Source organism: Arvicola amphibius, chromosome 4 (assembly GCF_903992535.2).
Source record: "Arvicola amphibius chromosome 4, mArvAmp1.2, whole genome shotgun sequence".
In the NCBI taxonomy this organism is placed as follows: Eukaryota; Metazoa; Chordata; class Mammalia; order Rodentia; family Cricetidae; genus Arvicola; species Arvicola amphibius.
The window spans coordinates 148655981-148679207 of record NC_052050.1 but is presented as its reverse complement, the minus strand read 5'-3'; the positions used below and the strand labels follow the sequence as shown (position 1 = coordinate 148679207).

At 40.6% G+C, this 23227-nt stretch overlaps 1 protein-coding gene across 1 annotated transcript in view; it reads right to left on the bottom strand.

Moving 5' to 3' along the window:
* Positions 1-1292: 1292 nt before the first annotated feature.
* Nek5 (NIMA related kinase 5) overlaps positions 1293-23227 on the bottom strand; it is a 44561-nt gene continuing 22626 nt past the window's right edge. Inside the window, exons 13-18 of the mRNA XM_038325531.1 lie at positions 20864-20932; positions 19848-19974; positions 15470-15598; positions 13549-13680; positions 5726-5831; positions 1293-1494 (exon numbers count right to left, since the gene is read on the bottom strand). Of these exons, the coding sequence (XP_038181459.1) occupies positions 1293-1494; positions 5726-5831; positions 13549-13680; positions 15470-15598; positions 19848-19974; positions 20864-20932 (765 nt within the window). The remainder of the gene's footprint in view (positions 1495-5725; positions 5832-13548; positions 13681-15469; positions 15599-19847; positions 19975-20863; positions 20933-23227) is intronic.

Sequence of the window (23227 nt, the reverse complement as noted above, 5' to 3'; positions counted from 1 at the left end):
TAGGATCATCGTGTAAGAAAAATTGACAAGTACCAGTGTTGTTATTAGTACCTTCAGAATATCATGTAAAAGTACCCTTGACTCCTAAGCATTGCTTTGAATAAGTAAATGAGAGTGCATCTGCGTTCATGTCCGTGAATACTACAGAAAAGTTACTTCTGTTATGTAACTATGATAGGAACTTCGGAATTTCTAGAAGAAAGTTGGCCTCTGCAGTTTACCTCACTTTCCCCATTGTGCTTCCTCTAACTCTGCTCACCCCAAAGTGTAAGATCACCCTATCTTTGGAAAACAACAGTTTCAGTATTCTATTGCTAAAATTTGTTCCCTTGAGCCGGGCAGTGGTGGCACACACCTTTAATCCCAGCACTCGGGAGGCAGAGGCAGACGGATCTCTGTGAGTTCAAGACCAGCCTGGTCTACAAGAGCTAGTTCCAGGACAGGCTCCAAAGCCACAGAGAAACTCTGTCTCGAAAAACCAAAAAAAAATAAAAATAAATAAATAAAATTTGTTCCCTTGGACTCTATGTAAATGTTACAAGAACCTTAAAGGGAATGTGATGGAGGACTCTCATTGGTTAATAAAGAAACTGCCTTGGCTTTTTGATAGGGTAGGATTTAGGTGGGTGGAGTAGACAGAACAGGATGCCGGGAGTGAGGCAGACGCCTCGGGCAATCGCCATGCCTCTCCTCTCTGGGTTAGATGCAATGAAGCTCTGGCCCAAGATGGACGTATGCTAGAATCTTCCCAGTAAGCCACCACGTCGTGGTGCTACATAGATTATTAGGTATGGGTTAAAGCAAGATATGTAAGAATTAGCTAATAAGAGGCTGAAACTAATGGGCCAGGCAGTGTTTAAATGAATACAGTTTGTGTGTTGTTATTTCGGGGCATAAGCTAGCCAGACGGCTGGGAGCCGGGCGGGACGAAAAGCAGGCCTGCCCGCAGCTCTTCACTACAGGAATGGAAGGATTAATAGAGTTTTACTACCATTTGAGCAAGGACCAGCATAATAACTGCCATACATAGCCAAAGCTGGTTTTTTTTCCCCTAAGAATTTTTATTTTAAAGACAAACATGGAGATATAAACAAATAGTTCCAATTTAATAGAGTTAAAGCTAAAAAAAAAAAAAAAAAACAGCATTCATCAGTTGTCCCTCAAGAGCATAATCTGGGCAAAGTATGTAAACTCAGTAAAATAGATTTTTCTTTAAGGACATGAATCACCAGCAATGCAAAGTAGGTTGTTGATACATGCACATCTTGACTGGCATTTGATGAACTGAGGCCTTAGCAATGCAGATTAGACAGGTCAAACTCCAGACCGTCACTGGAGTTTCTGGCTGCCGAGTTTAGCCTTTCTTTCTCTCCTGGCTTTTCGGCATTCTTAGAGCAGCCGGGAGCCTCTTCCCTTTCTTCTGTGGAAGTTGCAAGTTTTTCTAGGGATTCTATCATTTCACTTCTCAACTCATCTTCAGACTCTTCACATTTTCTGAAACAATAAGCAGTCAAAGCCAGTGTTATGATATGAAAGCAGTAATAGAAAAAACTAGTTTCCTTTTTCATTCCCTGCCTCCACCTGAGCATTATGTAAGTTGGATTGTATCAGTTTGGCCTGGGGAGGGAAGTGTATGGGACTGAATGTGTGTGCAGACGCAGGCAGGTGCAGGTGCCTATACACATTCATGCAGAGGTCAGAGAAGGACATAGGGAGTCCTGCTCTGTCACACTACACTATTCCTTCAAGACTGTCCTTCATTCAACTCGGAACAGCTGTGCCCACAATCCTACAGTCTCTGCTCCCTGCACAGGTTACAGGCACACAAAGCCACGCCTGTTTTAGGTGGGTGCTGGACTCTGAGCTCAGAGTTTACTCCTCATGTTTACTCCTACCTGAAAAGAAAAGTTTATTGTATAACATACTTACATGGGGCTGGGGATGTGGCTCAGTTGGCAGAGTGCTTGCCTAGCCTATGAAGTCTAACCCTTGATACACAGCACTGATTAAAGATGGTGGCACATTCCTATAAACCCAACACACAAGAGGTGGAGAAAGAAGATACTCAAGTTCAAGATTATCCTTTACTACACAGCAAGTTTGAAGTCAGTCTGAGGTTCCTGAGTCCCTGCCTCAAAAACAGAAACAAACAGCTCCCCTCCCTTAAAATGGTTACACCTGGAGCAGCCCCATGTAGCTTGTGTGTAGTGTTTGTTGACTATGGCAAGAGGCTGTGTGAATCAGGCATAGTGGTGCAGGCCTTTAATCCCAGCACTCAGGAGGCAGAAGCAGGTTGAGTTCAGGGCCAGCCTGGTCTATAGAGCATGTTTCAGGACAGCTAGGGCTACAGAGGAACCCTGTCTAGAAAACCAAAAAAGAAGCTATGTGCAATGACTGACCTACACCATGTAGGTTTGTTTAACTGTATGTACACTGTGAGGTTTACACAAAGATGAAATCAGCTAACAGTACATTTCCAAGAGCTAATCCTTTTGTTAAACAATGTGTGTTTATAATTAAGGGAGGAGCTAGATGAAGACAGAGACATGATAGCGTGTCTTGGTAATTCATGGCAACAGATGAACTTAGAGAAAATATTTCCCCATTCCTAGGAGTACCAGGCAGCAGGAGCCACCATACAGTGGACTGAGAAAGCAACAGGAGGCAATAAAGGTGACAAGGACTACAAACTCATGCTCAGTCTTCCAGGGAGCCCAGCCCTAGGAGAGATTTGAACATGTTTTTGTTTTGGTTGTTTGTTGGGGTATTTTTTCAGCATGTTTAGATGCTTGAGAGAAAGCAGTACAGATGGGAATCCTTTATCCAAAACACTGCTGCTCCTACGCATTTCAAATTAGTTCTAAACCCGTAATAGAAAGATGGAAAATGACAGGGTTTGGGGAAGTGATTAGGCCATGAGAGCAAAGCTCTAACGAGTAGGACATTGCTTTTATAAAAGGAACCTGGTGGAGTGTTTTTACATTCTACTCAGTGAGGACCTAGGACTTAGACCTCACCAGACATCCCACCTGTTAACATCTTGATCTTGAATTCAACAGACTGAAAAACTGTACACTTCCATTACTTAGAAGTAACCTACTCTAAAGCCTTTTGTTTTAGCAGCCCAAACACTTATTTTTTATGATTATATATATGAATGATATGTGTATGTGTATGGTAAGCATGTGGAAGTCAGAGGAGAAACTTTTCAAGCGTCAGTTTTCTCTTCCCTCTGTCTCTGTCTCTGTCTCTCTTTCTCTCTTTCTACACACACTCACTCAGACGCACACGCACACACACACACACCAATGCTAGCAGGCTCATGCCTGTAATCCCAACACTGAAGAGGCTATGGCCAGAGGATTGCAAGTTAAATATGAGCCTAGATGCACAGCAAGACTCCATTTTAAAAATCAAAATCAGAAATAAACCCAAGTTCTCATACATGCTAAGTAGGCATTCTTTTACTGAGCTATGTTCTCCCTGACCCTACTCCCTAATTGTTTTAATTAAATAACTTAAAATATAATTTTCACAACATAATTACATGAAGTTTTTCATGGCCTAGGCCTAATTCAGCCATTTCTTGGGCTTGCAGTCTCTTATAGTAGATTCTGAGTGGCTGCATTTTATTTTGTTTGAAAGAGGGTCTCATCTGGCTAGATGCTGTTTTTACATTTAAGTTTAATTTAATGAACTCATCTTCATTTCTCCTCAGAAAATTCAGCACAATATAACACCTGAACATTTTGCATTTACTTCTTCAGAGATAGTAGAAGCAACAACATCCTTTAATGTCATTCTTAATGCTGACTTCTCAGGATGGAGGTCTCCATGCTGTGATTCAAAATCCAAATCTGAGCAAAACCAAGTCTGAGCTTACAAATTTCTTGTGGGATTTCTTCACAAGTGTGGTAGTTTGAGTGAGAATGCCCACCCCGTAGACTCAGATATTTGAACGTTTGGTTCCCAGTTGGTGGAACTGCTTGGGAAAGATTAGGAATTGTGGCCTTGTTGAGGTTTCAAAAGCCCCCACCAGGTCTAGCCTCTCTCCTGCTGCTACCTACAAATTAGGATGTAATCTCTCATCTACTGCTCAGCGCCATGCCTGCCTGCAGCCATGCTCCCTGTCACGAGATCACAGACTCACCCTATGAACCTGTAAGCAAACCCCAATTAAATGCTTCCCTTTATAAGTTGCCTTTGTCATGTTTTAGCACAGCAATAGGACAGGAATTAAGACAACAAGACTGGGTCAAAACAGACAAGCCACATTCCTGGAACTTTTTTTTCCTAACCACTTCTTGTTTTCCAAAGGTCACAAATGGAGCAGGACCTAAAGAAGAAAACATTGAAAGAAATGTACAAAAGGAAAGGAAGAAAAAAAATATCTCTTCAAAATAAGGTCACAAACTATCATTAGAAAACATGTGACTAAATCTAGTGGAAAGACATGAACAAACTGGATGGTTTCAATGTTCGGTCTGGGAACCAAATGAGGGCTTTGTTCATGCTCAGTACATGCTCTGCCACTGAGCCAGATACCCAGCCTCCATTCTACATTCACAAGGAAGATGATGAACTAACTCTAGAGGAGGTTATTTCTATAGGAGATGCTGGTAAGTTTCCCTAAAGTGTCCTCAAAGGGGGTACACATTAATGTACAGCATACACAATAGTAGAAGATTTGCCTTGCATTTATGGGATATTATATTTGAATCTCAGTACTGCCAAAATTATTATCAGAAATCATTTCAAATTAATAAAATAAGAACCTATATATATAAGAAAAATTAGGTTGGGTAAAAAATATACATTTAAGTGGAAAACCCAATAGATCATATCCAGATAAGTTTTTAAGAAAACATGGAAGAATGAATATATAACATGTAAAAAGTCCTAGGTTCAGTCAGTCCCTAACACTGCCAAAAGACAAAAACTATATCAATAACAACTATAAAGTTAAGTGGTACCTATAGGAGGAAATTTAAACTATTAGAAAATTCATTTTAAACTAGCAGGCAGAGTGAAACATGCCTGTTCCCCACTACAAGGGAGGCTGAAATAGGAAGGGCACTTGAAATGATTTGTCTATCAGCCTGGCAACATAGAAAGATCAATCCTGTTTCAAATAAAAAATCAATACACAAAATGTGGCGTGTGTGTGTGTGTGTGTGTGTGTGTGTGTGTGGTTTTGTTTTCTGAGACAGGGTTTCTCTTGTGTAACAGCCCTGGCTGTCCTGGAACGCACTTTGTAGACCAGGCTGGCCTTGAACTCAACAGCGCCTTGCCTGCCTCCTGAGTTCTGGAATTAAAGGCATGTGTCGCCGCCAACACCTGGCATGCATATATATTTAATATCATGCAGTTCATCATTTTGTGGGGGGGTTGAGACATGATGCCATGTAGCCTGGGCTGGCCTTCAATTTGCTTATAGCTGAAGATGTCATTGAATTCTTGATCCTCCTGCCTTTCTGCCTGTAACTCTCAAGTTTGGGTATTATAGATATATGCCCTGCTGTGAAGCAAGCTTATGGGTCAACCCTAAAACAGAAAAACATATTCTGTTAGACACAGACACACATTCATCTCTGCACACACATGTACACCACAGAGATGGAGGAGTGGGGACAGAGCCCAACCAATTCCATTTATATTGTAAAACTTGGTCTCCTTAGGTAGATCTCTATAGCTATCTTTTAGCTCACTTGTATGACCGACTTACATATCGTCATCGGATCCTGGATCCAGCTGTTCATCATCCACTACAATATCAGAGGCTATTTCTGCCTCTTCCTGGTCTTCTTGAGGAAGCTGTGGTTTTATCATTCCTACTGAAAGAAATAGTAAAGATTAAGGTAGACTCACCTGTGCACTTGATGAACAACATATACCCACAGTCCTACAGTGAATGCCATTCCTGATGGCAAAACAAGGTACTGACAGGAATGCTAAAAGATGCATGCTGTGGTTTGGATGTGAAATGTCCCCCATGGGCTCAAGTATTTGAACACTTAGACCCCAGCTGGTGGCACTATGTGGGGACATTGTGCAACCTTTTGGGGGTGGATCCTGAATAGGGAAAGTGGGTTGCTAGGCAAAGAGCCTTGAGTTTTATAGTCCTGCCCTGCTTCCTGTCCCATCTCTGCTCTCTGGTGCGCTAAGATGTGTGCAAGCAGCTGCCACATGCTCCTGCCACCACAGAGACATCTTCTGCCATGCCTTCCTGGCCATGATGGACAGTGGCTCCTCAAATCATGAACCAAAAGTTCTTTGTCCCTTAAGTGGCTTCTTGTTGAGTATTTAGTATCAATGATGAGAAAAGCAATTAGTGCAATATTCAGTTGTTTGGTGCTGTACTAAAAGTAGGCAACACAAGAAAACATTAAAAAATGAGTATCATGATAAGGATCAAACAGGATGAGACAAAATTACCCCATTTTGGAGGTTGCATAGAAATTTTAAGAAAAGTATGAGTATCAAAACTTAAGACCTGCCAAAACTGAACCATCCTTATTCTTCTCCATTTCTGTAAAATCCATGTACATCTGTGCTTTATGCACACAGTGATGTGGCCTGCAGAGCAAACTAGAAGTACACATACACACACATTCATCACTGCCGCTGTGTCTTTGTATTGATTCTTACTATCCCAATAACAGTCTTGTTTTGGGCATGATAACTGCCAGGAATCACAGCACTTGGGACATAGAGGCAGGAGGATAAATGAGATTTAAGGCCAGCATGGGCTGTACAAGATCTTTTCTGGTGTCTTAGATACTTTTCTATCGCTGGGACAAAACAAGGTCAGTTACCTGCTTGGATGAGGCTACATGTCATCTGGCTGGCAACTCCCCTTTCTTCTTCCCAGAGACCTCTCTGTCTCCAGAAGTCCCACCTAACCTCTTCCTGCCTAGCTATTGGCCATTCAACTCTTTACTAAACCAATTTCAGTAACACATCTTCACACAGTGTAAAGGAACATTCTTCAATGCGCTTTGGTTTCTCTTTTTCTCCAGTTAGTATGATGTTGGTACATTGCTTTTATTATGTTAAGATATGTTCCCTGTATCCCTGGATTCTTGAAGACTTTAATCATGATATTGGACTTTGTAAAAAGCTTTTTCTAAATCTAATGAGTTGATCATGTAGTTTCTGTCCTTGTGTCTTTTGTATATGGTAGATTAACATTTCTTTATTTACTCATGCCAAACCATCAAGATGCATCCAGCTTGATGATGGTAGATAATCTATTTGATGTGTTCTTGAATTTGGTTTATAAGTAAGTTATTGAGAATTTTTATATCTATATTGATTAGAAAATCTGGCCAATAATTTTCTCTTTTTCTTGGTACGAGGGAGGCAGGGGTGTTGAATATTTGTCTGGTTTTGGTATCAAGGTGGTTCTGGCTTCATAAAAGAATTTTAAAGTGTTCCTTTTCTAGTTTATGAAATAATTTAAGGAGTGTTGTTGTTAGTTCTTTGACGGTCTAAAGGTTTGAAGGTCTACTTGGGTGTGAACATTTTTTTAGTTGGGAGTTTTATTACTACGTCCATCTTATTGACTGTTACTAGTCTGTTTAAATTATTTGCTTCAATTTGATCCAATTTTGGTAAGCCATATGTATTAATAAATTCATCCCTTTTTTAAAGTTTTCCAGTTTGGTATAGTACAGAATTTTATAGTAGATTGTGATTCTCTCTGAATTTCCACAATGTCTGTTGTAATGTCTTTCTTTCATCTCTGATTTTATTAACTTGGGCCTTCTCTTTCTTTTTTTGTCTAATTTGGTAAAAGCTTGTCAATTTTGATAATCTTTTCAAAGCACCAACTCTTTTTTAAATTGAGTTTTGTATTCTTGGCTGTTGTTGTTGTTTCTGTTTCACTGATTTCCGTCCTGACTTTTATTATAACTTCCCAGCTACTCTTTTTGAGCGTCGTTTGTTCTTATTTTCCAAGACCCTCAGACTCAGCATTAAGATATTAACGTTCACTCTTTCCAGTTTTTTTTTTTTTATGTAGGCACTTAGTGCTATAAACTTTGCTCTTGTGAATGCTTGCATTGTTGTAGTGATGAGCTACGGGCAGCTTCCAGCCGCCCTGCTCTCAGCCTCCTGGCTAGCTTATGCCCCAAAATAATTACACGGAAACTGTATTCTTTTAAATACTGCCTGGCCTGTTACTCACATCTTGACTAACCCATATCTAATAATCTGTAGCACCACAAAGTGGTGCCTTACCAGGTAGATTCTAGCGTGCGTCCATCTTGGGCTGGAGCTTCATCGCATCTGGCATCTCTCTCTGAGGAGAGGCACGGCAGTCTGCCTAACTTAGGAGAGGTGTAGCATCTGACTGATCCTTCTACCTCACTTCCTCTTCCTGTTCTGTCTACTCCACCCACCTAAGGGGCGGTCTATCAAATGGGCCAGGCAGTTTCTTTATTAGCCAATGAAATCAACTCAAACAAAAGACTCTCCCACATCATTTCCCCTTTTTCTGTTTAAACAATAAAAAGAAGGCTTTAACTTTAACATAGTAAAATTACATATAACAAAACAGTTATCAAGTAAGAATTACAGGTACAATATTTATATCTACTTTATCTTTTATCATAACAAAGGAAAACAACTATAACTATCTATCTATTCTTCAACTCCATCAGAGACTCCAGAAAGACACAATATTACCTAGGTGAACAAGAAGTAAGCTACTTCCAAAACTCTAGAAATGACAGAGACATCTCACTGCCTGGACAGTCACCCAAAGTTCTTTTGTACTGTTGGGGCATCCATCTTCAGCCTACAGGCCCATAGTTTCCAGCAGACATTTCCATGATCAGGAAATTTCAAAGGTAGTTCAGTCACTATCTGCTGTGTCCTTCAGAATGTCTCGCAGACTCTTTCTTGAATTAGGAACCCCAAAGAATCATCTCACATTTAGGCAAGTTCAGCAGTCCTCTCTCGTTGGGTTCTTTGTGTCCAGTTTCTGCCAACAGTCCAGGCAAGAGCAGTTTCTTGCCCAAGTGGCTATCAAACTCCATAAGGATCCTCTTCGATGCCCATCTTCCTCTTGAAGTAGATTGGTGCTGCCAGGAGCTGATGTGTCTCATTGTCATGAAAAGCCTTAAGTTATTAAAACATCTAAAATGCGATATTCTGTAGTCTTTGAAAGATATGAAGAATGCCTATGTAACTTAAATAAATCTCTATATAGCTAGAAAATCTAACTAACATAACTACAAATTTTACTAATATTGATAACTATCCATTAACAACCTATATACATTACATTTTTAAATGAACTACACAATCACAATACATTAATCAGTATCAGAAATACATATACATATAACAAAATTGACCTTAAATTTAAATCACTAAAGCCAAATCCATATCAATGCAAATTACTCATCTCCATATTATATCCCCCTTTAAATGTAAAAGAACATTTATAAACAATATTTGGGAAAATGGGCGCAGTTATTTCTCTCCAAACTGCTTCCTGCTGAATGGGGACGCTGTTAATTAGGTCTTTCATGGTGTAACCTGTGTGCCAGGTTCATCTCAGTCATCAGTTGGGTGAAGTAATTTTCTGAAGGTGTTCACAGCAACCTTTCAGGAGGCCGTGGTCTATCATACCATATTGGGATAGAAGCAATCCAACGGGTCTCATTTTCTGTAAAAATAAAAGAAACTCCTTTCCAAAGCATCATGTCCTTAGATCCAAATTGTAAAGTCAAGGTATTTTCAAAATATCTATTCTGGAATAGTTTAGCAGCATTTGTAAACAAATATCTTTTAGCAGCTGTTGCTCCTTCCTCAGCATTCAAACAATTCAAAGAGAGCATAATAGTATACAGCATCAAGATTCTTTGTGTATTTTCCATCTTTGTACGGCTTTATTTTAACCTCTATTTCATTTATTTTTACTTTTATTTTTGACAAGTTCTCTGTATATCTTTGTCCTGGAATAACTCTGTAGACCAGGCTGTCCTTGAACTCTCAGAAATCCACTGGCCTTTGCATCCCAAGTGCTGGGATTAAAGGCGTATGCTACCACACCTAGAACTCACAGAGATCTGTCTGTCTCTGCCTCCCAGGCATTGGGATTAAAGGTGTGTGCTGCCACACCTTGAAGTCACAGAGGTCAATCTACCTCTGCCTCCCAAGTGTTGGGATTAAAGGTGTGTACCACCACAACAAACTACTTCCTCTTTTTCTTTTTTTCTTTTTCTTTGTTTTTTACTTTTAAGAACTTTAACATTTAGCCTGCATATATTTTTAACACAGTGTAAACCACTTAGACATTTTCTTCGACTTTGAATTTTTCTTTTACTGTATATCTCTCTTTTTGTGACCACATAAGTCTTTAATTTACCCACCAAAATCGGTAGAACTAAAGCCGTAACTTTGGCGGCTGGATCCAGCCCATGCCTTAGCTTTCTAGCCTCGTGGTGGAGGTACCGGCGGTAGCCATGTTTATCGCCACAACTCTATGGCATTTCAAGGTCCCTGCCAGCAAGCAAGCTGCAACAGTGTCAAACAACAGTCAGGACTGCCTGCTTGAAAGAGTCAGAGTTTGTCCTGACAGTACAGACCAGAACACCAGCATTTTAAAACAGCACAACTTTTTTCCTGCTATGGCTGAAAACAAACAAGCATGCAGTCAGCTTTTATCAACGCCATTTAAGTGTTTCGTAGCAGGACCTCTTAAAAGAGCTGCAAGATTTTGCAGCTAAAGCTGAGTCAGGAAGCCTCTCTTAGATGAGAGTGCTTTCTTACCTCTAGCAAGCAAAGCCAAACCTGAGAAATAGCTGCTACCAAGAAAACATGCTTTACTCTATTCTTTCCCAAGCTTTCTCAGGCTTTCTGTGGATTCAATTATCCACGTGGGCGCCATTCTGTAGTGATGAGCTACGGGCAGCTTCCAGCCGCCCTGCTCTCAGCCTCCTGGCTAGCTTATGCCCCAAAATAATTACACGGAAACTGTATTCTTTTAAATACTGCCTGGCCTGTTACTCACATCTTGACTAACCCATATCTAATAATCTGTAGCACCACAAAGTGGTGCCTTACCAGGTAGATTCTAGCGTGCGTCCATCTTGGGCTGGAGCTTCATCGCATCTGGCATCTCTCTCTGAGGAGAGGCACGGCAGTCTGCCTAACTTAGGAGAGGTGTAGCATCTGACTGATCCTTCTACCTCACTTCCTCTTCCTGTTCTGTCTACTCCACCCACCTAAGGGGCGGTCTATCAAATGGGCCAGGCAGTTTCTTTATTAGCCAATGAAATCAACTCAAACAAAAGACTCTCCCACATCACATTGTGTCCCGTAGATTTGGGTATGTTTTGTTTTCATTTTCATTCAGTTCTAGGAAGTGTTAAACTTCCTTCTTGGTTTCTCCATTGACCCAACTTTCATCCTGTAGTATATTGTTTACTTCCCACGGGTTTGTGTACTTTCTCTTCTTTCTGTTGCTATTGATTCCCAGCTTTATTCCTTTGTGGTCAGATAATATGAAGGCTGTTATTTCAATTTTCTTTTGTAAATTTGTTCAGACTTCAATTGTTATCCTAATATGTGGTTGATTTTGCAGTTGATTTTCATGGGCTATTGAGAATAAATAAACTGTATTCTTTAGCGTTTGGGTACAGTGTCCTGTAGATGCCTATTGGATTTATTTGATTTGTGATGTTATTGGGGCCACCATTACTCTATTTAGTTTTTGTTTGCATCGGTAAGAGTGGAGTGCTAACCAGGCAGTGGTGGAGCACACCTTTAATCCCAGCACTTGGGAGGCAGAGGCAGGTGGAGTTCTGTGAGTCCGAGGCCAGCCTGGTTTACCTAGCGAGTTCCAGGACAGACAAACTCTGTCACAACCCACACACACGAGAGAGAGAGAGAGAGAGAGAGAGGAGAGAGAGAGAGAGAGAGAGAGAGAGAGAGAGAGAGAGAAAGTTTCTCAATATCACTGTGCCTGAGTCAATCTATGACATTAGATTTAATAGCATTTGGTTTTATAAAAGTGGGTGTCTCTCTGGTGCATAAATGTTCAGGACTGTAATATCCTCTTGGATTTTTTTCCCTTAGGAGTTTAAAATGTTCTCTTTGGATTAGTTTTCATTTTAAATCTATCTTGTAAGATATTAGAATAGCAATATCTGCTTGTTTCTTTATTCCTTTTATGTTCAGAATAAAAATCTATCAGGGACCCCTGGATTTGTGTGCTTGCCTGCTTGGTTGACAGGACTATACACCCTTCCACAGAAGTAAAACTTCGCTTTGCTGAAATATTTTGGGTCATACGGTTATTTTCTTGGAACCCTCAAACCCATTTCTGACAGGCTATCTCAAACACAAGGTATTCCAGCCTCTACTTCTAAAATGCTAGGGCCATGGTTATACAGCACCATGCCTGACCTATGCTTGATGCCCCCAGAATGAATTTAGTGTAAACATCCTAGGGAAAAAGTTAAACAATAACATAGATGTAAACATCCCAGGAGAAAGTTAAACTGTAACATAGGAAATTTTGTTTTGATTCAGTGGAAAAAATCACTTAGTAATGAATCTAAACAAAGATGAAGAATCATATGGTAGCCATTTTGAGTCAGTTAAGAAAATCTGTTAATAAAAATATAATATGGATTAGTCAGGTGTGGTAGTGCATGCCTTTAATTCCAGCACTCAGGAAGCACAGGCACTGTGTGTGTGTATGTGTGTGTGTATGTGTGTGTGTGTGTGTATCATGTGAGATTATATATAGTGTGTGTATCATGTGAGATTTTATATATATATGTATATATATATATATATATATAGAGAGAGAGAGAGAGAGAGAGTTATATAATCTATAACATATAGGGAGAGGAAGGAAGGAGAGTGGAAAAAATATATAGCTCAATAAAAACAGTAAAAAAATGAAAAAATAATATATAATGTATTTATATGTAATGATGTGTGCTTGTCATCCCAGCTACTAAAGAAGCAGGAAGATCACTTGTGCCTATAAGCTTGATGTCTTCTTGGACAACACAAAGATTCTGGTAAGAAAGAAGGGATGGGTGTTGCTTTAAAAATGAAGACCACTCAGGAGGTAGAGGCAGGTGGATCCCTGTGAGTTCAAGGCCAGCCTGGTCTACATAACAAAGAGTTCCAGGCTATCCAGCTATCCAGAGCTACATAGTGGCAGGTACCCTTTAAAAACAAAATACAGTGGAAACAAAACAAAACAAACAATGTTTGTTTGCATTCTCATCACCCATAGGAAAATAAAGTGAGCCCCTGAATACCTATCAGAGCTGAGCAATGCTAGATTCAGTTGCCACCTTCAAATGTTACACAAAATGATGCCTCTGTCCTTGGACGTTCATGCCTTTTGTTACGTCACTTAGAAACAGCTTGGTTTGAGAGCAAATCAGACAAGGCAAGACATGTTCCCAGTTCTCTCGCAAGCCAAATACGCTGTTAGCACCTTTCTGCACTCATAAAGCATCGCCATAACTCCTTGGGGGTTACCAGTAGCTTAGTAAGAAATAAACTACATACCAGGCCCTCCTTTCCTGGCTGACAGTGAATTACTGCAGGCATGGGCTGCTGCCAAAGCACTCGAGGTCCCTGGTACATACCACCACTGCTTCCCACTTTCTGGGCTACCTTCCATCACAACAACGTGGCCATCTGCAAAGGATACTGCATTAGCAAACATAAAGGTGCCTCTTTGCTTCAGTTCCTCTAAGACCATGAAACGTTAGAACCATGGATGGAACCACATTCCCCATTTTATTAATAAAGAAACCAGGATAAAAGCAACTTTACTGCCTTTTTGTCAGGTGTCGATGAGAAGAGTCGTATTTTACTGTGTGCACTGGGATGAGTTTCCATGCGCTTATTTTTTAAACTGAGTTCACCCTTGGATGTCTTCCTGAATTATAAGTCAGCTCATACACTACACTAAACTCACTTTCACGATACACACTTGTCTCTTGGCACTCAAAGCAGATTAATTAGAGGGCATCCAATGATATAAAAATCTGTGCATGGGGGCGCGAGAGATGGCTCAGCAATTGAAAGCACCTGCAGCTCTTGCAGAAGATTCAAGTTTGCTTCCCGCATAGTCTCTTTCAACCACCTGTAACTCCAGCTTCAGGAAGATGCTAATGCCTGTGGTCTCCACAAACACCACCCATGTGTATATCCACACAGAGACACAATGGTCCATAATTAAAAGTAATAAAAGTAAAATATTTTTAAATATGTGTATGATTCAATAGTTTATAGGCAATAGGCACTATTTGCACAAAAGCTAAGCACACCTTCCCACATACTTTTATAGGAGTGGGGAGGAGCCAGTGTCTCATGCAGTTCACACTAGCTTTGAACTGTCTATGTACCTGAGGGTGATCTTGAACTCCTGATACTCCTGGTCTCCATCTCTCCCTCCCAAACATTGAGATTGCAGCATATGCCACCATGTCTAATGGCCAGCAACATTATATTTTAAGACTTAATTTTTATTATTTTTAGTAAGTATGTATATATGTGTGAGGGTGTTGGTTTGTGCGTCTAGTTGCAGTACTCAAAGAGGTCAGAAGAAGGTGTTAGATCTCCTACAGCTCAAGTTACATGCTACCATAGTTGGGTGCTGGGAACTGAACTGCTGAGCCATCTCTCCAGCCTATTCCATAGGCTTTACACCAACCCTAGGTGACTTGTCCAGCACAACACAATTCAAACGCTGCACACATTATTGTTATACTGCACTACTTAGGGAACGATGACAAGAAGACATCCATACGTGTTCAGCATAGACAAAGCTTTTGTTCTGAATATTTATTTCCATTTGGGATAATTGAATCCAAGGACATGGATGGCTGTTCACTCACCTTATACCATGGTTTTAAACTTGAACCTGTTCTCAGGGTTATGTGATAAGAAGGAACAGAGGAAGTGAGCAATAAAAAAAAAAACCTCCCTGTTTATTAAGATGACTTCCAAGGGCTTGGGGGTTGAGTCAGTAGTGAAAACTGCTTGTTGCATAAACATGACCACCTGTTTGCTGGAGCTTGACCCCAGGACCTGTGCATGCTAGACAAGCTCTTGACAGCAGAGTTGCATCCCTAACCCTAAGGCCAATTTTATTGCTGAGGGGTAAAAGAAATCGTCAATGAAATAACAAGGCTGTAATTAAGCTGGTGTGGGAATTAAGTCCAGAAGACTCCCTCCTTGTTTCCCCTCTCTCACTTCAGGAAAGACAGCAGGTGTGGTTTTCTTTCTTTCCTTTTACATGACCAGCATCATCAACCGCTAGGATAACTAGCAGCCAAGTCTCAAGTTGATTCTCCAGAGGCCCAAACAACATCTGTGTCAAATGTTTAGTGACTGAGAAGTGACAACTATTCCAATTCAGTGTGCGCTGGCAGCACATCTGTGCCAGGACCCGGACAACGCTAACTGAGCCAAGACTCACCATCAGGCATGGTGGGGCAGGTGGAGGTGACATCTGCTGTTGCCATTATTTGCAGCAGAGTCTGAGGCGCTCGGGCATCCCACCGCCGCCTGTTCTCCACAGAGACGACATCAGAAAAGCGGCAGCCCTCTGGGTGTAAGACAATAACTCATTAGTTCCGTGGCAGCCAGAGAATGACGACAGCACCGAGCAATTCTTAGGGACTGTCCCGATTTGCTTTCTGTTGCTGTAACAAACACCATGACCGAAAGCAGCTGTTGGAGGAAAGGGTTTATCTCATCTTACAGCATGAAATACTTCCTCACGAAGGAAGTCACGGCATGAGCTCCAGGCAGGCACTGAAGCAGAGGCCATGGAAGAATGCTGTTCTCAGCTCACATTCAGTCCCCTTCCTTCTGCCTCCCAAAACCACTGCCCAGGGATGGCACCATGGTGGGACCCTCCTACATCAATCATCGGTCAAGAAAATGTCGCACAGGCTTCCCTATAGGCCAACCTCAAAGGGGCCATTCCTCAATTGAAACTCACTATTCTGAGATAACTCTAGTTTGTGTTACGAAGACATGAAGCTAATCAACATGGGGACCCAAGAGTAGGATGTTCAAGCCACAAGGACCGCCACCTGGTCTTTTAACAGATCCACCATAGAAGGTTAGAACCGCAAACTGCTTTCAAAGTTGTTCCGTTTCATCATTAATGTTTGATTATCCAGTTTAGCTAAGAGCTAAGGAAATACAGGAATGGACAAATCACTGAGACATCTATGAAAATTCTCATGGGACTCTCTTTCTACTCATGCAATCTCTGTTTCCTTTCAATGCCTCTGTCTTCCCAGTGTGCCCCCTTTCTGTGTCCCGGACTGGCTGGGAACTCATGGCAATTTTATCTTCCTGCCTCAGCCTCCCATGTGCTAGGACAGCAAGCAAAAGCCACCATGCCCAGATCAATTTTTTAAAATATATTTATTTTATTATTTGTGCAAGTGGATAAAACATGAATCTGAGCCAGGCGGTGGTGGCGCACGCCTTTAATCCCAGCACTCGGGAGGCAGAGGCAGGCGGATCTCTGTGGGTTCGAGGCCAGCCTGGTCTACAAGAGCTAGTTTCAGGACAGGCTCCAAAGCCACAGAGAAACCCTGTCTCGAAAAACCAAAAAAAAAAAAAAAAAAAAAAAAAAAAAAACCATGAATCTGATCCCCTGGAGTTGGAGTTTGGTTTAGAGCCACCTGGTGTGGTTGCTGAGAACTATATTATGGTCCTCTTAAAGAAAGCCAAGGGCTTTTAACTTCCAAGTCATCTCTCCAGCCCCAAATGCATTTTCTTTTTAGTTTATATAAACTAATTCATCTTCTTAAGGTTCAGCAGGAAAGGCACGTGCTGCCAAACCTGACAGCTAGAGTTCAATCCCATGTGGCACAGACACACACATACACATACACAAACATACATACACACGCACACATACATATATACATACACACAGACACACAAACACACACAAATTTAATTGAAAAATTAAGAAATTAAATTATAGCCAGGTGGTGGTGGCACACACCTTTAAACCCAGCACTCAGGAGGCAGAGGCAGGTGGATCGAGGCCAGTCTGGTCTACAAGAGCTAGTTCTAGGACAGGCTCCAAAGCTACAGAGAAACCCTGTCTCAAAAAAAAGGGGGGGGAAAGAAAAAGAAAAGAAAAGAAATTATATTACTCATGAAACTTAGTATCATATTTTTAAAATATTTTTATTATTATGTTTTGGCCTTTTAATCCTGGACCTTGTTGTGTGGCCTCAACTTCTGAGCCTCTTACTACAGCCTCCCAAATACTGGGATTATATGTATGCATGAGTCGCCATGCTCAGCCAAGATTTTCATTATTAATGCCACATCTATTAATAATTTCTTTTATTCCATGATGTTTTTCTACATTTTAAAATATTTCTTTATTTACTTCCTGATTTTTTTTTATTTTGGTGGATTTTTGAAATAATGGACGTACTCTGTGGCCCATACTGGCCTTAAACTCTTGACCCTTTTCAGCTTGGTCTCCTGAGTGTTGAGATTACAAGTGTGTACTGCATTCCCAGATTTTTTGTTGTTTGAAAAACCAGTTCTTTGAAAGCATTGGCATAGGAGAATACTTCCTAACTATAACCCCAGTAGCACAGACACTGAGAGAAACAATCAATAAATGGGACCTTCTGAAACTGAGAAGCTTCTGTAAAGCAAAGGACACAGTCAACAAGACAAAACGACAGCCTACAGAATGGAAAGATCTTCACCAACCCTACATCAGACAGAGATCTGATCTCCAAAATATACAAAGAACTCAAGAAATGGGTCATCAAAAGAACAAATAATCTAATTTAAAAAAATGAAGTACATACCTAAACAGAGAATTCTCAACAGAGAAATCTAAAATGGCTGAAAGACACTTAAGAAAATGCTCAACATCCTTAGTCATCAGAGAAATGCAAATCAAAAGAACTCTGAGATTCCATCTTACACCTGTAAGAATGGCCAAGATCAAAAACACTGATGACAACTTATGCTGGAAAGGTTGTGGGGTAAAGGAAAGACTCCTGCATTGCTGTTGGGAATGCAAGCTGGTACAGCCTCTTTGGATATCAGTATGGCCATTTCTCAGAAAATTAGGAAACAACCTTCCTCAAGACCCAGTAATACCACTTTTGGGTATATATCCGAAGGATGATCAATCGTGCCACAAGGACATGTGCCCAACTATGTTCATAGCAGCTTTGTTTGTCATAGCCAGAACCTGGAAACAACCTAAATGCCCCTCGACTGAAGAATGGATAAGGAAAATGTGGCACATTTACACAATGGAGTACTACACAGCAGAAAAAAATAATGACATCTTGAATTTTGCAGGCAAATGGGTAGAGCTAGAAAACATCATTTTGAGTGAGGTAACCTAGACCCAGAAAGACAATTATCATATGTACTCACTCATAAGTGGTTTTTAAACATAAAACAAAGAAAACCAGCCCATAAATCACAATCTCAGAGAACCTGGAGAACAATGAGGACTCTAAGAGAGACTTACATAGATATAACCTACATGGGACAAGATTTCCTGAGTAAATTGGGAGCATGGGGACTTTGGGAGAGGGTTGAAAGGGAGGGGAGAGGCAGGGAGGGGAGCAGAGAAAAATGTAGAGCTCAATAAAAATCAATAAAAAAAGAAGAGCCAGTTCTTTCTTATTTAAGAAAATATGTATATACACATTCTTTTACTTCATTTTCAAATATGTAACCTTACATGTGATTTTTTTAAAATTTTGTCTTGTAGTATCATTGTTTAGGATCAGATTTCATATTTTTTCCCAATGCAATGCTTAGTTTTAATTTTAGTCTATTTGATATGATGAAGAATCAAGTGGAATAGAGCCTCAGCAAGGGACTGTCTGGATCTGGGCATGTCTGTTGGGGACTTTATTTTTTTAGTTGATGTGGGAGAACTCTGCACACTGTGGGCAGCACAGCTCTCTAGGTTTGGCCCCTGATTATATTTGAGTAGAGAAAGTGACCTGAGCAGCAGCTACATCTGCTTGTGAGTGAGGATGTGATGGGACGAGAGGCTTCACGCTCCTGCTGCCTTGACTCTGGGTTCCTACATCAGATGCTCACAATCTCCTGTAATTCCAGTTCCAGGGGATCTGCCTCTGGCCTCCACCAGCACCTTCATGCAAGTGGTGCACATAAACCCATGCAGGCACACATGTATAAAAGTCAGTCAATCATTTTTTATTAATGGAAGATTATTTATTAGACACCTATCATTTAGGCAGGTACCTTGTACATATCCTATATCACTCTTATTACTACAGAAACCCTGTGTGGTTATTATTACTGTTGTTTCCTATGCCTCAAAGAGGAAAAAGGGGATTTAGAACATGAAAGTAACTTGCAAAAAAAGAAATGCCCCATGACCAGAAACCCCAGTGCCAGCTAGGATTCAGACTACCACTAGCTCCAGAACCCTGGATTATGCATGGTTTCCTATGTCACCACAGTGCTCAAGGGTGACAGAATCCTACCTAGCAGCAGAAGGCATGGAGGCAGAGGAAAAGTTCAGAGGTATCTCTGAGGAGGAGATGCCCTGCGTGTGGAGAAGGAGCTATCACCTTGGCAATGCCTTGACCTGAAGCAAAGGTCTCTGGGAAGGAGGAGGACACATGCTGAGGTTGAGGTACTTTCTCTCTCTCTCTCTCTCTCTCTCTCTCTCTCTCTCTCTCTGTGTGTGTGTGTGTGTGTGTGTGTGTGTGTGTGTGTGTGTCAAGAGTGCAGTGGAGAGAGTTGGAGAAGATAGCAATGAAAAATTCCCCTTTCTTCCACTACTTTGAAGCAACATGTACCTGTTTCTGGGCCACAGAGTTCTTCAAAGGCTCTGTCTGTGTAATCTTCATGCTCCTTTATAGGTCTGTACTCCTGAAACTTCATGCCATCTTCAAAGCTCAAAGTGTCATTTAGTTTATCCATTACCTAAAGAAATTTCACAATTTTTCATGAGTAAAAAGCCAAATTGGGAGTTAAATGCATTAATATGTGTGTGTCCCCAAATATTAATTTTCAAGATACATGGTGTGTAATATATGTATCTGTATACACACACATACATATACATATAGATATTTGTTAAACAAACCCATATAATTTTAAAGGTGGAACCATTTTGACTGAGACAGAAACAGCAATGTTTTCATCTCTTCTTGCAAATAGCAAGCAGCCAGCCCTGATCACAGAACAACTTGATTTCCACCTTCCGAATCACACTACCCTCTTCAGGGTTTCCTTACCCACGCCCAGCTCTCAGTATCCAACGTAAGTCTTTTTCTTCTTCTTTTTAAAAATATTTACTTACTTTTGTTTTATGTGTACGAGTGTTTTATCTATATGTATGTCTATATACCACTTGTGCACATGAGCACTTATTGCCACATCAAGGGGAGTCCAGATACACAACTGAGATTTACCCAAAGATAGCTGCAAAGTTATTAGACCTAAAGTAATCAAGACCTAAAATAAATGACACTTTCAGATTACTTGCTCAAAGATTTTTAAGTCAGCATATTAACTGTTGACTATATACCATGCTTTTTTATTGGCAATAATAAAAAGCTAACATTATCAGGAAAATAACTTGTTTATAAAAGAAACATAAATTATAGTAGAATGATTCATTCAAGGAAATAGTCTCATCTTTTTACATGAGAAGATAAGAAGTCTTTGGAAGGTTCATTTAAGCATCAGACATCTTGCTTCTAAGTGTATTTAGGAAATTCTCATTATAGCCCATGTAACAATTTCATGAACCTGAAGAAAAACTCACTTCATCATAGCTGATCATGGCAATATGTACATAATGGCATACCTCATTCTCTTGGATGTTGTCATCCTCAGAAACACATTTATCTAGGCTAATTTCAAACTTTACTCCTCTCTAGAATAACAAGAAAAAAATCTTAGTTTATCAGTTCAATAAAACCTTCAAATTACAGACCCTGAGGTCAATTCACGTTGACAGCACACACATGAAGATCATTAGTCTGGTGCCAGCAGGGCTATCCCATGAGATAGTGGGAATCGCACAGCCAACCCAGACTGTGAGCATGAGCCCCAATCATCTTTCTAACATACAAGCAAAAGACAAGAATGTTTGGATCTTAGTTTTATATATCTGCTTTGGAATTTTACTATCTTTTATGTTCCGAAGCCTAATTTGTTTCAAGTCTCTTTCAGCATTCTGAAAGTTTGGAAAAAAGCCTCATATCAATTATATATTCATAGTATCTGAATTCATATTGCTATATATTTCTATAACTTGATTTCTACATTGAATCTGATGATTCACATGAGAATAAAAACATTTTATTTGCCAAGAAAAGTTAACCATAATTCACTAAAAAGTTATATAAATATTGCTCAAATTAAAATAGTTATGTACGCCAGGCGGTGGTGGCGCACGCCTTTAATCCCAGCACTCGGGAGGCAGAGGCAGGCGGATCTCTGTGAGTTCGAGACCAGCCTGGTCTACAAGAGCTAGTTCCAGGACAGGCTCTAAAGCTGCAGAGAAACCCTGTCTCGAAAAACCAAAAAAAAAAAAAATAGTCATGTACTTAACACTGGCATTTTAAAGGGCAGAAATTCTATAATGTGACAAATTTTTGTTACGCCAATGCAATTTAAGCCAATCTAATTCAAGAACATGATTTTCTTATGCAGTACTGGAGATCAAATCATGGCTTTGTACCTGTTAGGTGAGTGCTTTACCACTGAGCCACACCTCAGTCATAGAAGGTGTGTTTGTGTGTGTGTGTAAAGTGGCACATGCTTATAATCTCTGCACTAGGGAGGCAGAGACACAGATTCCGGGGGCTCATTGGATAACCAGCCTAGCAAATGTGCGCAGCTCCAAGCCAGTAAAAGACCCTGTCCCCCAAAACAAGATGGATGACCCCTAAAGAATGACACTTGAGGTTACCTCTGTCCTCCAAATATATACATACATGCATGCATGTGCACCCACATGTATGTATATACACACAACTTAAATATACCAACAGAACATGATGTGGGATGTCCTTCTGTATATGTATTGCTTTTATTGGTTAATGAATAAAGCTGTTTTGGCCTATGGCAGGGCAAAATATAGCCAGGCTGGAAGAGACATAGAGAGAGAGTAGGCGGAGTCAATGAGACACCATGTAGCTGCTTAAGGAGAAAGAAATGTCAGAACCTTACCAGTAGGCCCCAACCTCATGGTGACACACAGATTAATAGAAATGGGTTAATTTAAGATATGAGAGTTAGCTAGGAATATGCCTAAGCTATTGGCCAAACAGTGTTTTAATTTATATAGTTTCTATGTGATTATTCAGGGCTGGGTGGTTGGGAAACAAACCATCAGTCTCCAGTTACATGCACGTGCCAGTAATTCCAGCTACACAGAGGATAAGGCAAGATGACCATGAGCTATTCAGGAGGAAGGCAGGAAGACCTTGAGTTTGAGGCCATTCTGGACAACACAATGAAATCTTTTCTCTTCTAAGAAAAGTAATGGGCTTTAGGGCACAGCTCAGTGTTAGAACACTTGCCTAGAATATGCGAGGGTCTGGGTTCAGTTCCTAGAACTACAAAAAGGGGAAATTAAACATACACCCACTATATGATCCAGCCACCCCAGGCCAATGTAGGTATAACCAAAGAAAGAAGAGATGTGCCTATCACTTTAAGACTCGCCTATTAGGCCTGGGAGATGGCTCGCATCTAAGCTCCCTTGCTGCTGAAGCATGAGGTCCTGCACTGGAACCCGTCAACTCATCATAAAAGGCTGGGTATGGCTATGTTTGCCTGGAACCACAACAGGCTGATCCTGGAGCTCGCTGGACAACTGTCATAGCCTAAACAGTGAGCTTCAGGACAAGTTGTAGACCCTGTCCCAGAGAAATAAAGGAGACAGTACCCTGACATACATGGGGGTGACATTTGCTCATCATGGTCCCAACTGTCTGTAATAGCCAAAAGCTGGAAACTATCTAAATATCCACTCATAGTTGAATTGACAACAAATTTTGATATAGTTATACAGTGGGATATGCCCTGCAGTGACCAGGGATGATAAACTCTATGAACACCGTAGGTGAAACTCAACATGATTAAGCATAATAAGGCTTCCTGTTGCATGAAAGAAGCCAGATGAAAGGGGACCCTAAGGGCCCTTTATGTGCTGTGCTCT